The sequence below is a fragment of the Leucoraja erinacea genome, chromosome 2 (genome assembly GCF_028641065.1).
Source record: "Leucoraja erinacea ecotype New England chromosome 2, Leri_hhj_1, whole genome shotgun sequence".
In the NCBI taxonomy this organism is placed as follows: Eukaryota; Metazoa; Chordata; class Chondrichthyes; order Rajiformes; family Rajidae; genus Leucoraja; species Leucoraja erinaceus.
This window is the reverse complement of record NC_073378.1, coordinates 133,807,914-133,827,726: the sequence shown is the minus strand read 5'-3', so window position 1 is coordinate 133,827,726 and position 19,813 is coordinate 133,807,914. Positions and strand designations below refer to the sequence as shown.

At 42.7% G+C, this 19,813-nt stretch overlaps 1 protein-coding gene across 5 annotated transcripts in view; it reads left to right on the top strand.

Moving 5' to 3' along the window:
• Positions 1-19,568, top strand: part of LOC129715962 (uncharacterized) — a 275,535-nt gene extending 255,967 nt beyond the window's left edge. For all 5 annotated transcript variants that reach the window (XM_055665868.1, XM_055665873.1, XM_055665863.1 and 2 more), the window contains 5 exons: positions 4,564-4,620; positions 8,607-8,663; positions 13,494-13,820; positions 16,376-16,509; positions 19,004-19,568. In XM_055665868.1, coding sequence (XP_055521843.1) covers positions 4,564-4,620; positions 8,607-8,663; positions 13,494-13,820; positions 16,376-16,509; positions 19,004-19,312 — 884 coding nt within the window. In that variant the 3' untranslated portion in view covers positions 19,313-19,568. The remainder of the gene's footprint in view (positions 1-4,563; positions 4,621-8,606; positions 8,664-13,493; positions 13,821-16,375; positions 16,510-19,003) is intronic.
• Positions 19,569-19,813: the final 245 nt, after the last annotated feature.

Below are 19,813 nucleotides of genomic sequence, written 5' to 3'. Positions count from 1 at the left end.
ATTAGAGAAATAGGATACCAGTTGAACTTTATGATCTAGGGTGGGCATGGAGGGCACGTAATCCCTCAACGTTACTCCTCATAAAATAAAGATGAAACTTCAAACTGGTGTTCTCGTTTAATCTTACTATTTTACTTCAGAGTCACGTGAGTGACTACGTGAAGATTTTAAAGCTCTGTGATTTCATGCCGTGGAGTCCAGGCATCATACACAGTATCAGTGGGCCAATGATGAGTGAACATTAATATAGCATTCAGACATGACATAGATATAGACATGTTGATGCTATTAATGAACAATAGTGGGAAACGTAACCTCCCTCAACCTGGAGGAAGTATGAACCATACCTAAAATAGAGATGGCGAATACCCCCGATCTGGCAATAAGTTTATTCTGAATATTAGTACAGATTAATAGTTTAACCATCCTGCAGCTGCTAGGATGTGGTCCATAACCCTGCTGCTGAGGTATAGCGGTCCTGGTAGAGTGAGACTCAATTTCAATGTACACTCCTATATATGCCAGACCCATTTAACCCTCCGGAGAAGGTTTGTGGTGATTCCTTCTAACGAGGTTTTATGTAACTAACAATATTGACATACTGGTGTAGATGCGTGATCACACGCAACCCAAGGTCCATGGGATATGCAACATCTAGTTTGGTCTGTGTCCCTGTCTACTCTGCTTGACTAATCATAAACAAAACATGTTATTATAACATGTTATGATCATCCTATCCAGTGTAGCAATGACTGGACCCGTAGCGCTGTATTCAGCGCCATGGCATAACCACTAGTATGCGACTTAGAACAAGGACAGGGATGTTGCTGGTGCCTATTGGCGAAGTGACGTAGCACAATGTTAACAACCCATATCTCTGCGTCCCTAGGCCTAGGAGGTTTTTAGTTGAAGATACCCTTCATAATCTAGACGTCAGAGGGTGAGACCGGACAGAGTGGTTTATATTCTCCGCAGCCAAATGATGTTATAATCCCATAAAACTGAATTACAATTTGTCTGTCATCCGTGCCGAGTTAAACATAAAAACGAATAAACAATACTTCCCATCTCCTATGCGGTTTGCTGCTATTTGCTGCTATCTCTGCTATCTGCAGTGGACACTCCTAAGGCTTATGGTTTGACAACCCGAGCCGCAGGAAAAGGTTTCTCAGAGTCTGTAAGTCTATGAATTGATTATATCATGCAGAGGATGGTTTCAACATCATAACTGAACCAGCATCTTTTTTGTCCGGAAATAACCATGTAAAGTTTTATGCTCATTCCCCACATCAGCGGGAACCATGGGTTTATAACCCAGGCAGGCACTATGAAAACCTGGAAGCGGGAATCTTGCTGAATTTTACAAGACCCGTCTATTGAGGCCAAATGGAGGAAGACATAAAAGAACATTCCTCCCTAGTGTAGCGAAAATGCACCCTTCGCCAATAATATGCCTCGTATTTTTTGCAACTGTTGATTGAGCCTGGATGCTAGCATTTCAATCATTAGTGTTCCATCGATCCACAATGTCATTAAATACTTTGTGATCACACATTCATTCTGTGTTGTCGTTGATTTTGCATGATAACACACCAGTGCTAAATGCGGTTAGGTAAAACTATCACCGGATACTTTGATTTGATTGTACCTTTGTGATTAACATATACCACCACCAAAGTGTATCACCTTGGATTTGTGCATGCTCTTTAATGCCTCGACAGAGGGGAGCATTAGGAGTCACTTCTGGGCTGACTCTGAAGACAGGGGTTTGGCTCTTTAATGCACAGAATGCACCTGGTGTCCATTGGCTGTTGATAACCATAACTGAACACTTTATAACTCATGCTAATCTCATTTGCCTCTGTAACTAGAGATGGTATTAGTAGATTTCCCATCTTTGGGCAATAGCATCAGTTTGGAAATGACTGAAGATTTACAGACGAGAGGTTTTTAGTGGAGCAACGCTGAATACTGTCCGTCCATCATTGTGACTTTGTTAGTTTCAGCTGAGAATAGCAGAGGTCTTTTGTCTCAGAGCTGATCCCAGACAAATAAATGGTTTGATTGCATCCCAATAATCAATAGTTTCAGTTGGTATCAACTTAATTTGAATTTAACTGGACGGGTGAGAACCTCAATTTCTCAAATATAGCTATGTGGCTGATAAGGCTAATTTAGTAAAATACAGTATGTTCAATATCATCCAGATTAGCCATGCCACTTATTTGTTAGCTGTGCAGTCGAAGCACTGAATGTAGTGATTTGGTAAATAATCTGGAAACTGATGTTAGCCCATTTTGCAATGCCACTGAGTGTATCATTCCTCATCCAGTTAAATTTCAAATATCTTCAACCCTGTGAGAGGCTGTGGTCTAAAAAAGACCTTTGTTCTGGTTGTACGGCCTTCAAGCTTTCACCAGCTTCAGTGCATCGTGGTTTGCTGGTGGGTGCGTAGGGGTGCTGCCGCCGGAGATGTGAGGTCTTGTGTGATGATGTGGCCTTTTTGAGCTCGACGGCCCTCGTCGACCTCCTGCTGCTGGTTGTGTTGTTCCTGCACCCCCAGCACACTTGTGGTATCTTCAGCCAAACCCCTGTCTTCAGAGTCAGACCAGAAGTGACTCCTAATGCTCCCCTCTGTCGAGGGAGATGCATTATGCAGCCCTCAATAAGGTGCTGCCTTGGGCATCCTAGGACCCCATGGTGACTAGACTCCATATACCGGAGCATGTCACATTGGACCATCTGCTCCATCAACCGCTCCATGCGGGATATGCGATCACAGTGCTCCCGCTGGCGGTGAGCCTTCACAGCCCGACTAGTCCGAGTCTTCGACCTGTCCGACTTTTTGCTTGGCCTTCCCGCCAGTCTGTGGTGTCTATTCCGACTGTGCAGGTGCCAGGTCGGAGACTGATGATCGATTAGCGGTCCAGGTGTAGCCAACCGCTGCTGACTGCCCGCACTCCCACGGTCCTCTGCAGTCAGTCTCCACTTGGACTTAGTCCATGGTTCCTTTCCTGTAACACACAGAAATAGAACTTAAACAACCTGAGAGTAAAGAATTTACCTGCAGGTCCTGTTTTAAACCTTCTGCTGCGGTGTCTTGAGGTCCTTGTATGCAGCCGGGGTTCCCTTGTAGTCAGGGCATCCCCCCCCCCACCGTGCTGGGTATCCCCGTGGTTCTTGCAGCAGGGATATCCCCGTGGTCCCTGTGAAAGGGATAGCCGCGATATACATTGTCGGGGGGTATTCCCGCTGTGAAGGTGCCACTGGCACCAGTATGAAGATGCTGGCTCCAACGCCAATTGCCCGAGAGACGACTTCTCCGCCGCTCGCTGCCCATATTTCGTGGTCTTTCAAACGGCTGTGTGTCGGGGTATCCCCGCTGTGTTTTCCCAGGTGCCACTGGCACCAGTATGAAGCTGCTGGTTCCAACGCCAGCGGCCCGAGAGGCTAATTCACCGTCAACCGCTCCAGCATTCCGTGGTCTTTAAAGCGTCTATATGTCGGAGGGGTATCCCCGATGTTTTCGGGTATGCCCGAGGTCGTGACGGGTATTCCCTTGACTGGGTCCTCCGGACTTCGCCCCGGGCTTTACAGGACGTCTAAGTAGAGGTTCCTGCAGGAAGATAAAACCTGGAAAAAGTTTAAAAAACTTACCTTCAGGTCTGACTGCTGGCAGGAGAATCGCGTTCAGCCTGCCAGTCGTACGCAATGCATTAGACGATATGGCACGCATGCGTCCTGGCGGGTTCTTCACGTAGTCACTCACGTGACTACGAAGTAAAATCTCTGTTCAATTGTAATTTGTATTGACTGATTTGAAAAATAATTATGGGTTTGTTCCTACATGGACGGTATCCAGCAGATGTGTGTTAGGGTAAAAAAGTAATTTCCTGTGTGCATTTGTAAAGTAGATATATTGTTTGGTATTGGTTTCTCAGTGTTACGTGTTCCGAGTTATAGCGAAAAGCTTTTGTTTTTTACTATCCAGTCGAATCGGACAATACATGAGAACAATCAAGTTATACTCGAGTACAACAGAAAGCCACAAAATGCTGGAGTAATTCTGCAGGTCAGGCAGCATCCCTAGAGAACATGGATAGATGATGTTTTGGGTTGGGATCCTTCTTCAGACTGATTATGTAGGGGGGAAAGAAAGCTAGAAGAGAGGAGAGGCAGGACAAAGCATGCAGATAATAGGTGGACTAAGGTGGAGGGGGTGACCCCTCAGCCTCTGCTGCTCCTGAAAACCATCCAAGTTTGTCCAACCTCTTCTTTTAACTGATACCCTCTAATTCCGGCAGCATTCGGGTGAACCTCTCCTGCATTATTTTTGGCATGCAGTTTCAGGATTGTATAATTTCTGGACTGCAGCATTTTTAATTAGGAAGAAAAAGAAAATAACTAAATTTAGACAGATTACGGAAGATTTGTTCGGGTTTGCTGGCTGTAGGTGATGAAATAATACATGTTTAATCATCTGTACTTGACAAATAGTATTGGTGTGTTGGTATGATATTTACATGGATTTGGTCAACATGCTGCTTTATTTATGTCCCTCAGGTGCACCAGCGGCTGCCAGTTCACAACCCATGCATTTGCCTTCAAATATATGTGCAAGTAAGTACAGAACAAAACAACCAGAGTCGCCATTATATAAAATATCCATTGATAAGTGTAAGCTATTTCCTAAGAGGTGCTTTTTTTCGTATCAAATTGTTGCTGAAAGACCATTTAACAGTGGTTCCCAGCTAACAACACGATTCAGTTACCGGATGTTGCCAGGACCAGAGGGCCTGAACGATAGGGAGAGATTGGGCAAGCTATGACTTTATTCCTTGAAGTGCAGGAGGGTTGGGCTGATCTTAGAGGTGTATAAAAACATGAGGGGAATAAATAGGTTGAATGCAGAGTCTTACCCAGGGTAGGAGAATCAAAAACCAAAGGATGTAAGATTAAGGTGAGGGGAAAGATTCAATAAGAACCTGAGAGACAATATTTTCCTTCAGAGAGCGGTGGAGCTGCTAGAGTTGGTAGTTGGGGCAGATACTATAACAGCATGTATAAGAAACTTGAACAGCAACATGGTTAGGAAAGGTTTGGAGGAATATGGGCCAAATGCAGGCAGGTGAGGCTAGCTCAAATAGGCATGGACGTGTTGGGCTGAAGGGCCTGTTTCCATTCTTAAACTTCGCATTGTGCTCAGCACAAACATCGTGGGCTTAAGGGTCTCTTCCTGAGTTGTACTGTTCTATGAACTATGTTCTAATGGAACAAAGAGACTGATGAATTAGGTTACAACTTAAAAAGAGTGCAAGTCGGAAATGTGGTTGCCTGGTAACGTGTGGTTCAGCCCTACAATAGCTGGCATGTTTGCAGCCCTGCAATAGCTGGCAAATCCATCCCACTGATGTCCCAAACATAACGTTTATATGTAAGTTGGACGTTTATAACCTGGGGAGAATCTGTACTTTGAAAGAATGCAGCAATAAATAAATGTATTCACTGATTGGTGTCGGGTTCATGGTTACGATCAAATAAAATAAGAACACGGAGAAATTTTACCGATTTAAAAATTGTATCATGATTTTTTCATAGTTTATTTAAAATCCAACATTTCAAGATTCAACAGAGTTTATTGTCATCTATCCCTGATAGGACAATGACATTCTTGTTTTGCTTCAGCACAACAGAACATAGTAGGCATGACTACAGAACAGATCAGTGTGTCCATATACCATTATATAAATATATACACACATGAATAAATAAACTGATAAAGTGCAAATAAACAGATAATGGGCTATTAATGTTCAGAGTTTTGTCCGAGCCGAGTTTAATAGCCTGATGGCTGTGGGGAAGCAGCTATTCCTGATCCTGGTCGTTGCAGTCTTCAGGCTCCTGTACCTTCTACCTGAAGGTAGCGGGGAGATGAGTGTGTGGCCAGGATGGTGTGGGTCCTTGATGATGATGCCAGCCTTTTTGAGGCAGCGATTGCGATAGATCCCGTTGATGGAAGTGAGGTCAGAGCCGATGATGGACTGGGCAGTGTTTACTACTTTTTGTAGTCTTTTCCGCTCCAGGGCGTTCAAGTTGCCGAACCAAGCCAGGATGCACCCGGTCAGCATGCACTCTACTGTGCACCTGTTAAAGTTAGAGAGAGTCCTCCTTCTGCGAGTTTGATAACCAGCTTGGAAGGAATTATTGTATTAAATGCTGAGCTGTAATTAAGTGAATAACAGCCTGACATATGAGTTTTGTTATCCAATGAATGGAGAGCCAGCGAGATCGCATCCACCGTTGACATGTTGTGGCGGTAAGCGAACTGCAGTGGGTCCAGGTCTTTGTCGAGGTAGGAGTTGGTTTGCGCCATAATCAACCTCTCAAAGCACTTCATCACCACAGACGTTAATGCCACTGGTCGATAGTCATTGAGGCACGTCACCTTGGTCTTCTTGTGCACCAGTATAATTGATGCCCTTTTAAAGCAGGTGGGAATCTCAGAGCTTAGAAGTGAGACGTTGAAAATGTCCGTAAAAACTCCAGCCAGTTAGTCCGCACAGGTTTTTAGAGCACGACCGGGTATATCATCAGGTCCAGGCGCCTTTCGAGGGTTCACCACTCTGAAGGATTTTCTGACGCCAGCCTCTGTGACTGTGACTGAAATACCATCACAGCGAATGGAGCTCGGGAAGGCACATCAGTATTCTGCCTATCAAAGCGTGTGTGAAACGCATTGAACTCGTCAGGGAGTGATGTTTTGAGCTGCCTCTTGATTTTGCCTTGAAATAGGTGATTGCATTCAGGTACCGCCACAGCTGCCGAACATCTGTCTCATCCTCCAGTTTGGAGCAGAAGTCCTTTTTGGCCTTTTTGATGGGCTTACCAAGGTTGTATCTGGACTTCTTGTAGACCACTGTATCATCAGACATGAATGCCCAGTGTCTGGTCTTCAGAAGAGTGCAGATCTCAAAGTTCATCCAAGGTTTCTGATTTTGAAACACTCGGACGATTTTTGTAGGGATGCAGTCCTCCACACATTTCTTTATGAAGTCTGTAACGACTGTGGCGTATTCGTTCAAGTCCATTGCCGAGTCCATGAACATTGCCCAGTCTACAGACTCCAAACAGTATTGGAGTTGTTCCTCTTACCCCCCCCCCCTCTCCCCGATCAACTCTGTACAGTCATTTAATTTGTTGTTAACATCACTATTCATTAAATGTTATGAAATGTATGGGCCAACTGCAGCTTTATGGGTCTAGCCCAGAACTCCAACTTGGGTAAGGACAATGGTAATTTGAATATCACTTTACCTTAATTGGTGCATGTGACAATAAAATATCTTGTACCTTGAACCTTGATAATGTGGGCCAAATTGAAAGTGAACCGTTGGGTTATGACAGCTTACTTTAGCTCTGCTGAAGACTACAAGAAATTGCACAGAATGCAGATGTAGCCCGTCCATCACACAGACCAGACTTCCCACCATTAGCTCCATCTATACGTCATGCTGCTACAAAAATGAAGTCAACATAACCATACACATACCACCCTGGTCATTCATTTTTCCTCTCTGCTCACGCCGGGCATGAGCAGCTTGTAAGCATGCACCACCAGACTCAGGAACAGCTTCTCCCCCTCTATTCTCAGGCTTCTGAACGGTCCTTGCAAAAGCTAGCGTACTATCTGATTCAACTCTACCCCATTGTGGACTTAGACTATCGAACTTTGTTTTTTTGCTCAAGATCCTTGTGTCTATGGATTTTACGCAATGCATTCAAAGTCCAGAAAACAACACTTATCTATGTCAGGAATGTTATATGAAATAAAATCTCTGTTCAATTGTAATTTGTATTGACTGATTTGAAAAATAATGATGGGTTTGTTCCTACATGGACGGTATCCAGCAGATGTGTGTTAGGGTAAAAAAGTAATTTCCTGTGTGCATTTGTAAAGTAGATATACCGTTTGGTATTGGTTTCTCATTGTTACGTGTTCTGAGTTCTAGCGAAAAGCTTTTGTTTTTTACTATCCAGTCGAATCGGACAATACATGAAAACAATCAAGTTATACTCAAGTACAACAGAAAGCCACAAAATGCTGGAGTAATTCTGCAGGTCAGGCAGCATCCCTAGAGAACATGGATAGATGATGTTTTGGGTTGGGATCCTTCTTCAGACTGATTATGTAGGGGGGAAAGAAAGCTAGAAGAGAGGAGAGGCAGGACAAAGCATGCAGATAATAGGTGGACTAAGGTGGAAGGAGTGACCCCTCAGCCTCTGCTGCTCCTGAAAACCATCCAAGTTTGTCCAACCTCTTCTTTTAACTGATACCCTCTAATTCCGGCAGCATTTGGGTGAACCTCTCCTGCATTATTTTTGGCATGCAGTTTCAGGATTGTATAATTTCTGGACTGCAGCATTTTTAATTAGGAAAAAGAAAATAACTAAATTTAGACAGATTACGGAAGATTTGTTCGGGTTTGCTGGCTGTAGGTGATGAAATAATACATGTTTAATCATCTGTACTTGACAAATAGTATTGGTGTGTTGGTATGATATTTACATGGATTTGGTCAACATGCTGCTTTATTTATGTCCCTCAGGTGCACCAGCGGCTGCCAGTTCACAACCCATGAATTTGCCTTCAAGTATGGGTGCAAGTAAGTACAGCACAAAACTACCAGAGTCCCCATGTTATATTAAATGTCCATTGATAAGGGTAAGCTATTTCCTAAGAGGTGCTTTTTTTTCGTATCAAATCTTTGCTGAAAGACCATTTAACAGTGGTTCCCAGGTTACAACACGGTTCAATTCCCGGATGTTGCCAGGACCAGAGGGCCTAAACTATAGGGAGAGATTGGGCAAGCTATGACTTTATTCCTTGGAGTGCAGGAGGGTTGGGCTGATCTTAGAGGTGTATAAAAACATGGGGGAATAAATAGGTTGAATGCAGAGTCTTACCCAGGGTAGGAGAATCAAAAACCAAAGGATGTAAGATTAAGGTGAGAGGTTCTTATTGAAAGATTCAATAAGAACCTGAGAGACAATATTTTCCTTCAGAGAGTGGTGGAGCTGCTAGAGTTGGTAGTTGAGGCAGATACTATAACTGCATGTATAAGAAACTTGAACAGCAACATGGTTAGGAAAGGTTTGGAGGAATATGGGCCAAATGCAGGCAGGTGAGGCTAGCTCAAATAGGCATGGACATGTTGGGCCGAAGGGCCTGTTTCCATTCTGTAACTTTGCATTGTGCTCAGCACAAATATCGTGGTCTGAAGGGTCTCTTCCTGAGTTGTACTGTTCTATGAACTATGTTTTAATGGAACAAAGAGACTGATGAATTAGGTTATAACTTAAACAGATTGCAAGTCGGAAATGTGGTTGCCTGGTAACGTGTGGTTCAGCCCTGGCATGTTTGCAGCCCTGCAATAGTCGGCAAATCCATCCCACTGATGTCCCAAACATAACGTTTGTAAGTTGAACGTTTATAACCTGGGGAGAACCTATACTTTGAAAGAATGCAGCAATAAATAAATGTATTCACTGATTGGTGTCAGGTTCATGGTTATGATTAAATAAAATAAGACCACGGAGAAATTTTACTGATTTAAAAATTGTTTCATGATTTTTACACAGTTTATTTAAAATCCAACATTTCAAGATTCAAGAAAGTTTATTGTCATGTATCCCTGATAGGACAATGACATTCTTGGTTTGCTTCAGCACAACAGAACATAGTAGGCATGACTACAGAACAGATCAGTGTGTCCATATACCATTATACGGAGGGAGGTTCTACTGCAGTTGTACAGGGTATTGGTGAGACCACACTTGGAGTATTGTGTACAGTTTTGGTCTCCAAATCTGAGGAAAGACATTCTTGCCATATGGGGAGTACAGAGAAGGTTCACCAGACTGATTCCTGGGATGTCAGGACTTTCATATGAAGAAAGACTGGATAGACTCAGCTTGTACTCGCTAGAATTAAGATTGAGGGGGGATCTTATAGGAACATACAAAACTCTTAAAGGGTTGGACAGGCTAGATGCAGGAAAATTGTTCCCGATGTTGGGGAAGTCCAGGACAAGGGGTCACAGTTTAAGGATAAGGGGGAAATCCTTTGGGACCGAGATGAGAAAAACATTTTTCACACAGAGAGTGGTGAATATCTGGAACTCTCTGCCACAGAAGGTAGTTGAGGGCAGTTCATTGGCTATATTTAAGAGGGAGTTAAATGTGGCCCTTGTGGCTAAAGGGATCAGGGGGTATCGAGAGAAGGCAGGTACAGGACACTGATTTGGATGATCTGCCATGATCATATTGAATGGTGGTGCAGGCTCGAAGGGCCGAATGGCCTACTCCTGCACCTATTTTCTATGTTTCTATTATATATATATATATATATATATACACACACACATGAATAAATAAACTGATGAAGTGCAAATAAACAGATAATGGGCTATTAATGTTCAGAGTTTTGTCCGAGCCGAGTTTAATAGCCTGATGGCTGTGGGGAAGCAGCTATTCCTGAACCTGGTCGTTGCAGTCTTCAGGCTCCTGTACCTTCTACCTGAAGGTAGCGGGGAGATGAGTGTGTGGCCAGGATGGTGTGGGTCCCTGATGATGTTGCCAACCTTTTAGAGGCAGCGATTGCGATAGATCCCGTCGATGAAAGGAAGGTCAGAGCCGATGATGCACAGGGCAGTGTTTACTACTTTTGTAGTCTCTTCCGCTCCAGGGCGTTCAAGTTGCCGAACCAAGCCAGGATGAAACCGGTCAGCATGCTCTCTACTGTGCACCTGTAGAGGTTAGAGAGAGTCCTCCTTGACATACCATCTCTCCGTAATCTTCTCAAGAGGTAGAGGCGCTGATGTGCTTTCTTAATAATTGCATCAGTGTTCTCGGACCAGGAAAGATCTTCAGAGATATGCATACCCAGGAGTTTGAAGCTCTTGACCCTTTCCACCATTGACCCGTTGATATAAACGGGACTGTGGGTCCCCATCCCACCCCTTCCAAAGTCCACAATCAGTTCCTTGGTTTTGCTGGTGCTGAGGGCCAGGTCATTGAGCTGGCACCATATGGACAGTCGCTCGATGTCTCTTCTATACTGAGACTCGTCCCCATCAGTGATAACGTCCCACAACACTTGGATCATCAGCGAATTTGATGATGGAATTCGCACTATGACCGGTTACACAGTCATGAGTATAGAGTCAGTACAGCAGGGGGCTGAGCACGCAGCCTTGAGGTGCTCCCGTGCTGATTGTTATCGACGCTGACACATTTCCACCAATACGAACAGACTGTGGTCTGTGAATGAGGAAGTCGAGGATCCAATTGCAGAGGGATGTGCAGAGACCCAGTTCTGCCAGTTTGGTAACCAGCTTGGAGGGGATGATTGTGTTAAATGCCGAGCTGTAGTCAATGAATAACAGCCTGACATATGAGTTTTGTTGTCCAAGTGGTCCATCGCGGAGTGGAGAGCCAGCGAGATCGCATCCACCGTTGAGCTGTGGTGGCGGTAAGCGAACTGCAGAGGGTCCAGGTTTTTGTAGAGGTAGGAGTTGATCTGCACCATGATCAACCTCTCAAAGCACTTTCATCACCACCAACATTAATGCCACTGATCGATAATCATTGAGGCACGTCAACTTGCTCTTCTTGTGCACCGGTATAATTGATGCCCTTTAAAAGACAGAAGTGAGAGGTTGAAAATGTCCATATAAACTTCAGCCAGTTAGTCCGCACAGGTTTTTAGAACACGACCGGGTATACTATCAGGACCAGGCACCTTTCGAGGGTTCACCACTCTGAAGGATGTTCTGGCGTTCATCACTTCTGGATTTTCTGGCGTCGGCCTCTGTGACTGTGACTGAAATACCATCACAGCGAATGGGGCTCAGGAAGGCATTTCAGTATTCTGCCTATCAAAGCGTGCGTGAAACGCATTGAGCTCGTCAGGTGATGTTTTGAGCTGCCACCTGATTTTGCCTTGTAGGAGGTGATTGCATTCAGGTACCGCCACAGCTGCCGAACATCTGTCTCATCCTCCAGTTTGGAGCAGGTCCCTTTTGGCCTTTTTGATGGCCTTATCAAGGTCATATCTGGACTTCTTGTAGACCACTGTATCATCAGACATGAATGCCCAGTGTCTGGTCTTCAGAAGAGTGCAGATCTCAAAGTTCATCCAAGGTTTCTGATTTTGAAACACTCGGACGATTTTTGTAGGGATGCAGTCCTCCACACATTTCTTTATGAAGTCTGTAACGACTGTGGCATATTCGTTCAAGTCCGTTGCCGAGTCCATGAACATTGCCCAGTCTACAGACTCCAAACAGTATTGGAGTTGTTCCTCTTACCCCCCCTCCCCCCCCCCTCTCCCCGGTCAACTCTGTACAGTCATTTAATTTGTTGTTAACATCACTATTCATAACATTTTATGAAATGTACGACTAAACTGCAGCTTTATGGGTCATGTAACAATAAAATATCTTGAACCTTGAACCTTGACAAGGTGGGCCAAATGCCCTGTTTCTGTGCTGTATGTCCCTTTTTACTTAATGTGATTATTTCAGTGATTTGATAGTATTAATCAGTAGTTTGTTTAATTGAACCATAATGTGTATATTTTGAACTGCCAGACGAAAGAGCTAGTTCTCGCCTTCAGGAAGCATGATGGTGCACATAACCCAATAGGCATCAATGGTTCATAATGGAAATGGATGAGATATTCAAGCCCCTTGGCATTAATATTATCAATGGTTTGCCGTGGACAATCACATTGATGCGACAGCCAAAGCAACACCTCTACTTCATGTGGAGATTCGGCATGTCTTACAAACATGTGATTCTTACAAACTTCTACAGATGCACCATAGAAAGTGAACCGTTGGGTTATGACAAAGCTTAGTTTGTGAATAGCTCTGCTGAAGACCACAAGAAATTGTACAGAATGCAGATGTAGCCCGTCCATCACACAGACCAGACTTCCCGCCATTAGCTCCATCTATACGTCATGCTGCCACAAAAATGAAGCCAACATAACCATACACATACCACCCTGGTCATTCATTTTTTCCTCTCTGCTCCCGCCGGGCATAAACAGCTTGTAAGCATGCACCACCCGAGACTCAGGAACAGCTTCTCCCCCCCTCTATTCTCAGGCTTCTGAACGGTCCTTCCAAAAGTTAGCGTACTATCTGATTCAACTCTACCCCATTGTGGACATTGGACTTTGACTATGGAACTGGTACCCTAGAACGCTAAGAACTATATTCTGCACTCTGTATCTTCCCCATTGCACTTCTCCTTTCCTATTGCACTTAAGTTTGTCTTGATTGTATTTATGTGTAGTATTATCTGCTGGTTGGATAGCAAGCAAAACAAAGCTTTTTACTGTATGTCGGTGAAATACAGTAAATTTCACTGTATTTCACCAAGTGACAATAATAAACTCAACTTAACCTATCTTTATTTAATGACAGGACCAAAACTAAGAAATGCAGTCCAGCAAGGGAATGTGGCATCGCAGGGATTGCCAATAAAGGCTCAACATCCTTTGGGATCCAATGCTAACAGACCTCCAGGTGGACCTCCTCCAAATAGACCCACTGATAGAAATATGAAAATTTCTCAGGCTGCGGCGGCAGCGACAGGCCAGGGTGCATGTAGTCAACACATTCCTCCGGCTTTGGCAGCGACAGGCCAGGGTGCAGGTAGTCATCGCGTTCCTCAGGCTCAGGGAGCGACAGGCCCTGGTGCAGGAAGTCATCACGTTTCTCAAGCTCCGACGTCGACAGGCCAGGATACAGGTATTCATCTTACTGAGCATAAAGGGCAAATTTGAGTTTCTAGAGTTAACTTGCTAAACTGACACATTGATCCCACAATATTGTGTGCCTTAGGATTGGAGACATCCAAACTGATCTGAAACCTAAATTTTAAGTGGTTGCGACTATGGAAGTTGTGTATCGATGACGGTTTATTATTTTCAGGTCATTAAAACATGTTCGGGAAAAAATGTGTCTTTTGTTTACAAAGTGCTGGAGTAACTCAGCGGGTCAGGCAGCATTTCCGAAGAACATGGATGGGCAATATTTTGGATCAGGGCCCTTCAGATTGATTGTAAGGAGGGAAAGAAAGCTGGAAGAGGGTTGTGGGCCGGACTAAACCTGGCAAATGAAAGGTGGATACTGGTAAGGGGGTGTTGGATTGGCAGATGGTTGGACAAAGGTCAGAGGTGAAGAGACAAATAGTGTGAGATAAGGAGATAATGATAGAAGAGATGTGAAAGTAAAGCCAGAGGAAGGAATGAAGGGGATGGAGGGAAATGGTGAGGGGGAAATGGGTGTGCATCAGGTAGGGGCAGTGTAGAGAGGGGAAAACAGTTGCAAGGCGGAAGATGGAAGGATAAGACCCCCTCATCTGTATCCACCTATCACTTGCCAGGCTTTGGCCCGCCCACATCTCTCATCCACCTTTCTGCCCCTACTGTAATTAGTTTGAAGAAAGGTTCTGACTGAAACATCACTGATCCATTTTCTCTAGAGATGCTGCCTGACCTGACAAGTTATTCCAGATCTTTGTGTCCTATTTTTTTGTAAACCAGCATCTGCAGTTCCTTGTGTCTCTTTTGATTACATTGTAAATAGTGGCTAAATGTTCAGACTTCCAACTTTTTGGGCTCTGTATTGAAATCTTTGAGCAGCCTATATCAAGGCACATTTGCAGACCTGGAGACCCGTCATTGTAATGATGCATGTTGGGGTTATATAGATAGTGCAGCTGTTTCTGAACTCAAAGGAGAGGGTTATATTCTGACCTTTGGGATGATCTGCATGGATGTTGCAAGTTCTTCCTATGACTGCATGGGCTTCCACTGGATGCTCTAGTTTCATTCCATTTCCCAAATATGTGCTGTTTAGAGCCATGGTGTTATACGGTAGTGAAATAAACCCTTTGACACGCCTCGCCCATGATATTGTCCATCCACTTCTTTTGGAGCTACCTCTGCTAGCTCATTCCATGTACAGTATGTAGCACAACATTATGCTAATTGGTTACTGTAAATTTCCCTTGGTATAGTTGGCTGGTGAGAGAATGATGTGTTAATAGGTTGCTATGGGAGAACAGATCACAAAGGAAATACATGTGAAACCAAGATTCATGGGATTGCCCCGAGAGATGGCATAGGATGGAACATAAGTAAACATAAAAATATTATTATTGTCAACATATCATTGTGTACAGCATTAAAGATAATGTAACAACTGTATTGGTGGTATCATTTACCCCAAACGTTTCTTTCCCTTTAACTAAAGCCACATTAACCTTTTGCCACCTGATGGATTAGGGCAGGTTTGAGACTACCCCCTGTTCTGATATTAGGCTCTGTTGAATTCAATAGATTATGAAATGGTCGGTATAAAATTATTTAGAAACTTGAAACTGATCCATTCTTGTTTCTAGTTGAATAGGTTTGGATAAAATCATTCTAAATTTGATTTATATGTATGTAAATTATGATTAGTGAATACTGATTATTATTCAAAGGAGGTTATTATTTTTGTTTACCTGGGTGAACTAGAACATTTGTTCTAAAGCTTGATGATAGAGGAAAGGAATGGGCTGAAATGTATTCTAGCTTGTCTTTTAATTAAGTGATCGTTTGCATAAAAGGGACATGATAAACTGAATCCAAGAAGTCCCCAGGTTAGGACAGCGTTCCATTCCTGGGAACTCTTTGTAACCCAAACTGTTCATAAGTTGCAAATAAACAGAAACAATGTATGGGTGAGGATGCAGAAACTTGCACGGGATAAGCGGCTGCCAGCCAGCCTCACTGGCTCAGTGTGTGACTTTGCTCAACAATCTTAGGTCTGCTCGGCAGCCCCTGATCATTATGGATCAGTGTGGGATGGGGATAGAGAAGACATCAGGAAATGCCCCATTCCATTCCAGCAGAAGATGTTTGTAGGCCCAGGGACGGAAAACCCGTGGGGGCCAGAGGGGACACGTCCCCCCATGTTTTGAGAGGTGGGGGACATCTCCCCCAAGTTTTTGTGATCCCGACTTTAAAATCTCTGCTTTTAGCGCTGGATTGAGCCTCCGAAGCCTCGTGTGAGTGTGCGCATGCATGCGTGGCCGCCAAAAAATGTGTCCCCTGTCCCCTCCATGTTTTGATAGCGAGTTCCGCTCTTGCTTGTAGCCCAATATCAGCCAGCAATTCCATCCCCATCTATACCACTGGTATCCCCAACACTTGCTTTCTGTGCAGCATGTCGGTAGTTCAGACGCTCATAACCCATGGAAGTCTGTATTTTCATTCACTTTAACCATTGTGTTCCCAACTGTGTTTATCTTTAAGAACTGGAGAAAGCTTACCACGTCATTGGAGAAATTGCTTTTCAGTTAGATCGCAGAATTTTGAGTTACATCTTTGTTGATCAACATCGATTGTATGGATTCAGAGTAGGTGAAATTGATGGAAGAATCAGTGAGGTTAGTATATTAAATTCTATATATCTGTAGGAAACTACTAGGATCACATGTAACCCTCGATATCCGCGACAGTTAGGAGCATGTGCATATCATTAAGGCTCTCTCCCATGTATTCAATACACGCCGACTAAATTAAAAAAGGAACAGAAGGGCACATTGTCTATACATTCCCTCCTGAGATGCTGCATGACCAGCTGAGTTAATCTAGCACTTTGTGTTTCACTCAACATTCCAGTGTCTGTTATTCCTTGTGTCTCCAAAATATGCCCAACAATGTTTTAAAAGCATTAATACCCAGCATGAAGCTTGAATACCCTAAAGCATATATTATGGGAATCATAGAGCTGTACAGGTCCTCCGGCACACCTGGTCCACACTGGCAAAGTTGGCATTCTGGGCTAGTCCTGTTTACCTGCATTTGGCACGTAGTCCTCTTTACCCTTCCTACCCACGTATGTGTCCAAACGTTTTCATGTCATAATTGTTTCCACTTCTATAGCTTCCTCTGGCAGCTCACTCCAGATACAGGCTACCAATGAAAATTAAAAGCTGCTTAAATCTATTTTCTCTCACCTTAATCCTATGTCCTCAAGTTTTAGAATCCTCTACCCTCAGAAAAAGACTATGAGCATTCATGTTATCCATGCCCTCATGGTCTTGAACACTTAATAAGATTGTCCTGCAACCTCCTATGCTCCGAAGGAAATGTCCTGTCCAACTGCTCTCTATAATCCATGCCCGCTGAAGTTTTAGTTCAGTTTAGTTTATTGTCACAGTGAAAAGCTTTTGTTGCATGCTATCCAGTCAGCAGAAAGATAATACATGATTACAATCGAGCCATTTACAATGTATAGATAACATCCTTGAATCTGTACTGCACTCATTCCAACTTAATGGCATCCTTCCTGTAGCCAACGAGAACTGTACACAGTACTCCAAGTATTATCTCACCAATGTCTTGTACATCTGCATTATAATCTGAACTCTTGTACTCAGTCCCCTTCTCAAGGAAGGCAAGTGTGGCAAATACTTTTTTCAGCACAATACACTGCTTTTATTTTAGTTCCAAAATGCCCTATTGCTTCTTGTATTCTACGCCCACCAGCTGCTCTCATGAAGTGGTGATCTTTACCATGCACAAGGGGATGCAAGACACACTAATTTTAATGGTTGCGGAAAGACATATCTATGTTAGAGTCATAGTCATGCAGCATGGAAACAGGCCCTTTGGCTCAATCCTTCCATGCTGACCAAGGTGCCCCATCTAAGCCGGTCCCATTTGCCTGCATGTGGCATTTTTATATCTCTAAAACTTTCCTATCCATGTACCTGTTAAAGAAATGTTCTTTCAGAATTCCAAATAACTACATTTACATATTTCCCATCCCATTGCAATGAGTGGACCCAAGCATTAATTATTTTTCAGAAACTTGTCACAAAGCCCGCATCCTTCTAATTCCGTGACTTTCCCATTGGGTTATATGTCATTGTTTTCAACAACTACAATTAAAATTTAAATCAGGGATTTGCGACTTTGGTGAAAAAATGTGATATCAAAAAGTAACTCCTGACTTATTGAAAGAAGCAATGAATATTGAAGCTGACTCTTAATATCCTATTTATATAATAGTATTCTAAATATAGACCTGCACAGAGGTCACTTAGAAGAGTGGGAACGGGAATTAATGATAAAAATTACGAAGGTTAAATGGGAAAAATACCTGATATATATTCACAAATGTTTCAATTAATGGACATAATCCAATTTAAAATTGTACATAGATTATATTATTCAAAAAAACAAGATTGAACAAATTTTATCCAAATGCCACTTGTGATAAATGTCTAGCCCAAAAGGCAGTTTCCTGCATAAAACTTTATAGATTTTGGAATGATATTTTTGAAATACTTACAAAATTATTCAAGACAAGAATGGAACCTAATACTGAAATTATTATATTTGGTGTAATGGAAGATGGGAATAAATTGAACACATCTCAAAATCTATTCCTTAACTGGTTTAATAATAGCAAAAAAATTAATACTTAATTTTTGGAAGGGTAAAATACCAATCTTAAAATGTGGATTGCAAGAATGTTGGACACCGCTCATCTTGAGGAAATGCGATTCCTCCTAATGGATTAATCAGACCAATTCATAACGAGTTGGTATCCATTCGTCGTTTTTTTGGAATGGTTGGTCATGACCTTTTCTTTTTTAGGTTCTCTTTCTTCACAACTATATTTCACATCTTTCTATCCTTTACTATCTAACTTCTTTTTCTTATTCTCATCTTTTTTCAATGTAACAAAAAAAAAAGAAGTTGTACTAAAATGTATTATGAAAATATATATTAGGCAATGGTGCCATATGACGTACTTACTTCTAATGCATTTAAAAAAACATTGTCATGCTGTGTCGTACTTTCATGCCTTATGATTGTATGCTGTTTTGCTTAATGCGGTTAACTCACAAAATCTGCCTTTTTCTGCAGATTAACCGCACTGGTAGTCAAGGTGGTGCAATGCAGGCACGGAACAATGAAATAATGGACATTCTGCAAACCTATGGTTACTCTCCTATCAACCATGCTGAATTGTCGGAATTGATCGTAAACACCTTTGGCATCCTGAGTGAAAAACCACCGTGCCAACAAACGTTAGATAATTACAACAATCGGGACTATCTGCACAAATTGATCGTTGATTACGCCCCACCAAATTTTGTGAACGACTTGCTGGTGTTCCTTAACTCTCTATGGCACCTGTCGGTGGCGGATGGCAAACCAATGTTTCTTTGGTAGGTGTTGCCAGAGCACGGAAATGAAATCATGGAACTACTCCTCCTTCAATTAAATAGGAAGTAAACACCTCATTGTCTGAATTAAAAGCACGGTACAACCAGAGCATCAGTCCTATTAAGCACCATCATCAATAACATCCAGGATTGACTGGTAACAATGAACTCATAACTCCCCTCTGAAGTGGTCAACAGAACATTAAAGATAAATGTCAGCCTTGTCTTAATGTCAACATCTCATGAACTAATAAATATAAAAAAAAACATTGGGTTTTTGCAGGTCATTTCTTTTTGAAAAAAATGTTACATTAATGGAATCTTTATAGATATATAAACCAGGACAGGGTGTCTTTTATCATGAAATTCTAAAATACACATAAAATGCAAATAGTATGGGTTCAAAAGTAATCAGCCATTATTTATGGTAATTGTGTAATTATTTGATTTCACTAATGAGTAGACAACAGAAAACTGCAATTACTGGTAGCTTGAATTAAAAACAAAG